Source organism: Balaenoptera physalus, assembly GCF_965194825.1.
Source record: "Balaenoptera physalus genome assembly, chromosome: 13".
Lineage (NCBI taxonomy): Eukaryota > Metazoa > Chordata > Mammalia > Artiodactyla > Balaenopteridae > Balaenoptera > Balaenoptera physalus.
Window position 1 is genome coordinate 62,347,208 of NC_138892.1, and position 7,738 is coordinate 62,354,945.

Consider the following 7,738-nt stretch of genomic DNA (forward strand, 5'->3'; position numbering starts at 1 on the left):
TCCTGGAAGGATCCTTCAGGACATTGGCCAAATGCCCCCTTGCTTCTTTGGGCTACTCACAGCCCTGGGCTCCCACGGTGAAGAGAGGTTTGCTGCCAAGACATCTGGGCTGCAAGGCAAGTTTATCCCTACCTGAGCAGAGCCTGCCAGGAAGAAAGTGGTTGCACCCCACACCGCTGTGCAGGTGTGCCGGTGAGCTCACAGCTGCCCCTCAGGCATGCCCAGCCCACTTAATCATTCACAGCTCGACAACTCTCCCGCCCAACCCAGGTCTAGAGGATAAAAGGATGGCTTGCCGCTCCTGGCTAACAGAGCCACGTCCTGCGTCCTGTCCTGCTCTGTTCTTTCTCTCCAGCACCTCGTGACCGCTAGTGCCCACTACTCTCGCTCCACCGGGAACAAGCCATCATGTCTCGCCAGTCGAGCGTGTCCTTCCGGAGCGGGGGCGGCCGTAGCTTCAGCACCGCCTCTGCCATCACCCCGTCTGTCTCCCGCACCAGTTTCACCTCTGTGTCCCGGTCCGGGGGTGGAGGTGGCGGCTTTGGCAGGGTCGGCCCTGGGGGTGCTTATGGCGCGGGTGGCTATGGCAGCCGGAGCCTCTACAACCTGGGGGGCTCCAAGAGGATCTCCATCGGCAGTAGCGGCGGTGGCTTCAGGAACCGAGTTTGTGCCACCGGTGCTGGAGGCAGCTATGGCTTTGGAGGTGGAACCGGGAGTGGATTTGGTTTTGGCAGTGGAGCTGGTGGTGGCTTTGGGTTCGGTGGTGGATCTGGCTTTGGAGGTGGCTATGGGGGCCCTGGCATGGCCGTCTGTCCCCCTGGAGGCATCCAAGAGGTCACCATCAACCAGAGTCTCCTGACTCCCCTCAACCTGCAAATCGACCCCACCATCCAGCGAGTCAGGACTGAGGAGCGGGAGCAGATCAAGACCCTCAACAACAGGTTCGCCTCCTTCATCGACAAGGTGAGACATGATTCTTTGTGAAAAACCGCTATGAGTGCGGAATAAGTGTCAAAAAAAGTGGAAAGAGGGGCAATTTCCTGACTTTGTGCAAATATCTTCATAGTTTGCAGTTATGTTTTTCTCTTTGTTTCTGTGTCCTGGATTTGTGGCCTGCTTTCTTAATTAGACTGGCAGCTTGGAAGAGAAGGTCTTAATTCTTCCCCTTCAGAGATAACCGCACAAGGGATCCTTGCTTACTGTTGGGCAGAGAGATATATTCTGTGCTCCAGGTAACAGGGCTGATTGCACAGAAAGGTGGCTGAGTTCATTGGGCAGCAGCCTGAGTGCTTTTGCAGCCACCCCTGCACCAGGCCACTCTCTGCCCAGCTGTGCCCAGTGCTATCTGTGCCCTGGAGAAGTGTCCTGTCTCCCCTAGAAGCGTGAGTTTAAACGCTTCACTCTGGACCTGACCTCTGGGGCCCAGGTCCAAGCACTGCCCATCATGGGAAGGTTTAGGGGGACAGAATGAGATGGGAGGAAAACTGGGAAATCGATCACTGAAACATGAAATCCAAGTTTGTCCATCTTCGAACTCTGTCCCCTCCAGGTGCGGTTCCTGGAACAGCAGAACAGGGTCCTGGACACCAAGTGGACCCTGCTGCAGGAGCAGGGCACCAGGACCGTGAAGCAGAACCTGGAGCCTCTGTTTGAGCAGTACATCAACAATCTCAGGAGACAGCTGGATGGTATCCTGGGGGAGAGAGGTCGCCTGGATTCAGAGCTGAGGAACATGCAGGACTTGGTGGAGGACTTCAAGAACAAGTGAGTTGGGGTGGAGTGGAGACAGGGGCGCGTCTTGGCATCAGATGTACTTTATAACCAGACTACTGCTTATGCCTTTCCCAAGGGGTGAAATCATATACCTTCCATGGACGCCTAAAGTACTGGAAAAAAATCCAGGTTGGTGTTTAGAAAGTTCTAGCTGCAAGCTCAGTCTCTCTGCGAGGCACTTAGCCTCCAGCCAGAGTAACAAACTCAGCACCCTTGGTACCACTTGGTGGAAAAAGCAGTCATGTAATCCTTGCTTTATGGGGCTTTTCTCCCCAATACACTCAAAGCACACAGCATTGGCTTTTTGATGGACTCCCCCCAAAGCAGGAACTGATGACGTAACCTAGTTTGGTGGCTCAAAGTATTTCTTTAGTCCTTATGAACCAGCAGCTGGGTTGCTAATTTTTTGGTTTTTTTCAAAGGCTATGAAAGCTGAAAAAAAAAAAAAAACCATTACAGAAATTGACTAGATGTGGAGTTGGGGAGAAACAGCACAGCTTTTCTATAGGAATGTTCTTGAAGCAACTGAATTATAGCAATAAAACAATAGTTATCTGCTAGACAATTATAGAGAAAACAGTACCCTAATGGGTAAGGACCTTGCCCAAAGGCTCACCCTCCCGGTGTCCCTCCCTCTCTGCCTATATGATGTGAGAAGCCCCTTTTGGTGGGAAAGCAGGCTCACAGTTGACTTTATGCAGTACAGACCCCAGACCTCATCCTTTGATAAGCACTTCTCATCCTTTTTACCACCAGGTATGAAGATGAAATCAACAAGCGTACCACCGCCGAGAATGAGTTTGTGATGCTGAAGAAGGTATGTGGGTAGCAGAGAACCTGTTGCCTGTGGCTATGCTCACTTAAGGTGTTGTTCATTTAAGTCAGGGTGGAAATGGGGTGCGGTGCCAACCATCCCTGTTTCTCTAGGATGTGGACGCCGCCTACATGAACAAGGTGGAGCTAGAGGCCAAGGTTGATGCACTGATGGACGAGATCAACTTCTTGAAGATGTTCTTTGAGGCGGTAAGAAATGCCCCCTATTCGGGACCCAGAGAGATGGCCACGGGGACACCACCAGGGATTAGGGTCTCCAGGGTTAAGTGACTTTCAGTGGTTCCTAAGCTATGGGCACATTTTTGTCTTTCCTACTCCTTTAGTACTATTCACATTACTTAATAAAGCCAATTCTTTTTTTTTTTTAAGTCAAATTTAAAGCAAAAGACCGCTTCAGTAATCATTTTGCAGAGCGAGATTTAGAATGAGTTACTAGAGCCCCAGGTATACCTTTCCCAGCCACCTCCCCTTTCTGGAGTGTCATCCCGTCTTTATTTACTCCCAGCATGGCAGACCACACAACTAGATTCTTTTTTTTTCTTTCCTTTTTTTAAAACATCTTTATTGGAGTATAATTGCTTTACATTGTTGAGTTACTTGTTGCTGTATAACAAAGTGAATCAGCTATACGTACACATATATTCCCATATCCCATCCCTCTTGCGGTCTCCCTCCCACCCTCCCTCTCCCTCCTCTCTAGGTGGTCACAGAGCACTGAGCTGATCTCCCTGTGCTATGCGGCTGCTTCCCACTAGTTATCTATTTTACGTTTGGTAGTGTATATATGTCCATGCCACTCTCTCACTTCGTCCCAGCTTACCCCTCCCCCTCCCCGTGTCCTCAAGTCCATTCTCTACGTCTGTGTCTTTATTCCTGTCCTGTCCCTAGGTTCTTCAGAACTTTTTTTTTTTTTTTTTTAGATTCCATACATATGTGTTAGCATACAGTATTTGTTTTTCTCTTTCTGACTTACTTCACTCTGTATGACAGACTCTAGGTCCATCCACCTCACTACAAATAACTCAATTTTGTTTAAAATAAGTTATGACCTAAGAAGATTCAAGTCTGAGAGGTTACACGGTAGCGGTTTCTTGATGTTCAGAGTTGTTAAATTAAAAAACAATAGATTTAGTAGTGATTTGGATTATTTATTTATTTATTTATTAAATTTAATTAATTAATTAATTAATTTATTTTTGGCTGTGTTGGGTCCCCGTTTCTGTGCGAGGGCTTTCTCCAGCTGTGGCAAGGGGGGGCCACTCTTCATCACGGTGCGTGGGCCTCTCACTATCGCGGCCTCTCCCGTTGCGGACCACAGGCTCCAGACACGCAGGCTCAGTAGTTGTGGCTCACGGGCCCAATCGCTCCGCGGCATGTGGGATCCTCCCAGACCAGGGCTCGAACCCGCATCCCCCGCATTGGCAGGCAGACTCTCAACCACTGTGCCACCAGGGAAGCCCTGGATTATTTATTAACTGACCTAAGTTTTTTACGTAGGTGGTTATTCTTATTTTTCTCAAGTCGACATAACACAATGAGTAGAAGATTTGAATGGACCTGCTATTAAATAACACGGACTCCCATGACTGACTTGAAGTCTCCCCGCAGGAGCTGTCCCAGATACAGACCCACATCTCAGACACGTCCGTGGTCCTGTCCATGGACAACAACCGCTGCCTGGACCTGGACAGCATCATCGCCGAGGTCAAGGCCCAGTACGAGGAGATCGCCAACCGCAGCCGCACGGAAGCCGAGTCCTGGTACCAGACCAAGGTGGGTGCTGTGGCGAATGTGTGAGTGTGTCCTGAGCGAGGGACGGACACATGTCTAGGATTCCAGGCCATGACCAAATGCTAAGGATGTGGCTCCTGAGACTGGCTGAGGCCTACCGGGAGGAGTTATGGGAACAGTCATGCATGCATCTGCCACATAAATTCAGGAACATTAGAGAACATCTCACTGAGTTTCACACCAGTGTCTCTAGAAAAGCAAAGGCAAAAAGAGCAGATTATTGAAGACCAGCCCCGGGCCCCCAGTAACTACACCACTTGCCACCTCTTGGTAGCTCCCGCCTGTGAACCTGGGAAAGTGTTTCCATCCTCATATAAATGGACTCTTTCCTCTTTTCTGGTGGCATCAGTATGAGGAGCTGCAGCAGACTGCGGGCCGGCACGGCGACGATCTCCGCAACACCAAGCATGAGATCTCCGAGATGAACAGGATGATCCAGAGGCTGAGATCCGATATCGACAACGTCAAGAAGCAGGTAGGGAAAGAAGGCAGAGAGGGCGCCTCCACTTTGAAAGGGAGACCTATTTTGTTTTGTTTTACGTTTTCTAAGTATACACACACATACACACACACAGAGCTGGAGCAAGTACCAGCATTTCAATATTCCACCATCCACAATGACCAGGACAAATGTGCTGGCTTCTCTCTGGAATCTCAGAAAGAGACACTGCAGGCCCAGCTCAGCCTCTAAAGGGTCCCCACCCTTCCTTCCTTCCCCTCTAGTGCGCCAACCTGCAGAACGCCATCGCCGATGCTGAGCAGCGTGGGGAGCTGGCCCTCAAGGACGCCAGGAACAAGCTGGCCGAGCTGGAGGACGCCCTGCAGAAGGCCAAGCAGGACATGGCGCGGCTACTGAAGGACTACCAGGAGCTCATGAACACCAAGCTGTCTCTGGACGTGGAGATCGCCACCTACAGGAAGCTGCTGGAGGGCGAGGAGTGCAGGTGGGTGACACAGCCGACATCACGAGCCCACGATGGCCTCACATTTGATAAAGTGGAGCTTCTTCTTCACTGCAGGGTGTCAAACACACACACACACAGGTGGCCACTATCTTGTGCATGATGATTACCCATCATTAATCCGATGATCAAATCCAATCCACTCTGACACCTGGGCATACAGCTGACCTACACAATGTGACCTCAACTCACTTTCTGACCCTATTCCCACCACCAGTATTCTTGAATGCTGCCTCTCCTTCAAACAACCAAGCAACCCAGCAAATGTCTTCCCCATTCTTCAGGTGCTTCTTCCTTCAGGAAGCCTTTCATGATTACTCCAGCTGAGTTAAACTCACCTGCCTTTGGATTCTCAAACTACTGGGTTTTCTTCAGTCTTCTGACACTGCCCACCACCTACGTCCTGTCTGAAGTATTTCTGTCCAGGCCAAGTCTTCTCACAGGACGTAAGCTCCTACAAGGCGAAAACTGCTTCCTACATATTCACAGTTCCCACAGCCTCTCCCTCACGTTTTCCATATAATGGGTAGAGGACAGTGTGAATTATAAGCTTCCTTTGATAACCTGTTTCTAGATCAAGACCTCTTCCTTGGGAAGTCCCTCCAGAGAACTGTCTCTTTCTCTAATTTAAGCAGTTTTTCAGGCATGCAGTCTCCTTGCTCAGAAAACAAGTTCTAAACATGACTATGGGAGTTATCCATACAGACTAATGCTGTCTTTGGGGGGAGTTTTTAACTCTTATTTCAATTTTTCCCCTTTCAGACTGAGTGGAGAAGGAGTTGGACCAGTCAACATCTGTAAGTAACTTTGAACAGACATTCACAATGATGACAATATGGGGTACTTGGTGTCAATTCAGAATCCTGCTATTTCTAGATACCAGACACTCCCATCCCCAAAATGGTTATTTAATACACTTAGTGAGAAGCAGGTGGTGGAGGGGAAAGAACGCAGGTTGAGACAGGAAGCAACAGGGCTCATTTCTTATCTCCTAAAGAGCAGGCCGTGTATCTTACCTATCTTGGACCCTGTTCCCCTGCCTTGCCCTGACCCCCATCCCCTGATGACTTAGCACTGTCCCTTGCCTACTGTGTTCACCAGCTTTCTGTTAGGGATCTTCACTAAATGACTTAGCTCTTCTGGGCCTCATCTGCTGCTCTGTAAAAGGGGCCAAGTACAGTGCCGACATCAGCAGGATCAAATAAATTAGATGCCTAGGCTCTAATCTGGCAGACTGGTCTCACCAGGTTCTCCCTCCTTTCTCCACAGCTTTTGTCACGAACACCGTCTCCTCTGCCTACGGCAGTGGCGGCAGCTTTGGCGGCGGCTTTGGCAGCGGCCTCGGCGGCGGCCTCGGCGGTGGTCTCGGCGGTGGTCTCGGCGGCGGCCTTGGTGGAGGCGGCGGCGGCGGCTTCTACTCCAGCAGCAGCGGGGGCGGCGGCCTAGGCGGTGGGCTCGGTGTGGGGGGCTCCGGCTTCAGTGCGAGCAGTGGCCGAAGCCTGGGCTTTGGCAGTGGCGGGGGCAGCAGCTCCAACGTCAAGTTTGTCTCCACCACCTCGTCCTCCCGGAAGAGCTTCAAGAGCTAAGAGCCTGCGGCAGGTCACTGTCTCTCAAGTGCAGAAGCCGGCCGTGGCAACAGCCTCTTCTAGGTGGTGGCCCAAGCCAAGTTTTCTCTTTTTCTGGAGTCTAGTCGACCAAGTCTATCGCAGACCCACGTTCTTTGGTTCCTGAAAGGCCCAACCCCCAGTCTCTAGCCTGCTGTGTCCTGATTCTATGCTCTGCTTGCAATTAGCCTTTGGGTCTCTACAGCCTGGTCCTCGGTGACAGAAGAATCCAATGTTTTCCGGTATTGAAACCATCAGAACAGAGTCCCTACCCCAATCCCATCTGGTCTATCTCCAGAGTGTGTTCAATAAAATGCTTTTATAATATAAGCTGTTGGGAAGAATTGTTTTTTTCAAGATCAACAACCAACCTAGAGAACCCCTGTGGGTCCATCTGTCCAGGTGTGATTTGATCCTTGCATGATTCACAGGGAGACGGAATGGCCTTGGAGGGAAAGTGGTCCTCGTGGGCGGTCCAGAGACTCCAGGAGGCATGAGAAGTGGATGCCAAATCCTCTAGAATGAAGGAGTCTCTGGAGGGCACGAAGGGGAGGGTTCCTTGTTTCGACAGATTACAGAGCTGTTTGTTGGAGGGGGGGCCCCAATGAAGGTGGGCCAACTTGCAAGTAACGACATAATGCGCTTAAGTCAAATTTGTAAATAAGGAATATGTTGCCTTGAAACCCCACAAAGGCCTAAAAGATATTGGGCCTGTTCTAATAATGTGGGTGCTGAGAGTGTCAATAGCTTATAGTTTCTTAACAGCGTCAGGCA

General features: G+C 50.4%; 1 protein-coding gene across 1 annotated transcript; it reads left to right on the top strand.

The window, feature by feature from the left end:
- The first annotated feature begins 272 nt into the window (after positions 1-272).
- On the top strand, positions 273-7,294 carry KRT5 (keratin 5). Its single transcript, XM_082420891.1, has 9 exons — positions 273-963; positions 1,550-1,764; positions 2,530-2,590; positions 2,701-2,796; positions 4,216-4,380; positions 4,748-4,873; positions 5,122-5,342; positions 6,123-6,157; positions 6,630-7,294. Exons 1-9 carry the CDS (start codon positions 409-411, stop codon positions 6,944-6,946), a joined length of 1,791 nt encoding a protein of 596 aa, XP_082277017.1. The 5' UTR covers positions 273-408; the 3' UTR covers positions 6,947-7,294.
- The last annotated feature ends 444 nt before the right edge of the window (positions 7,295-7,738 follow it).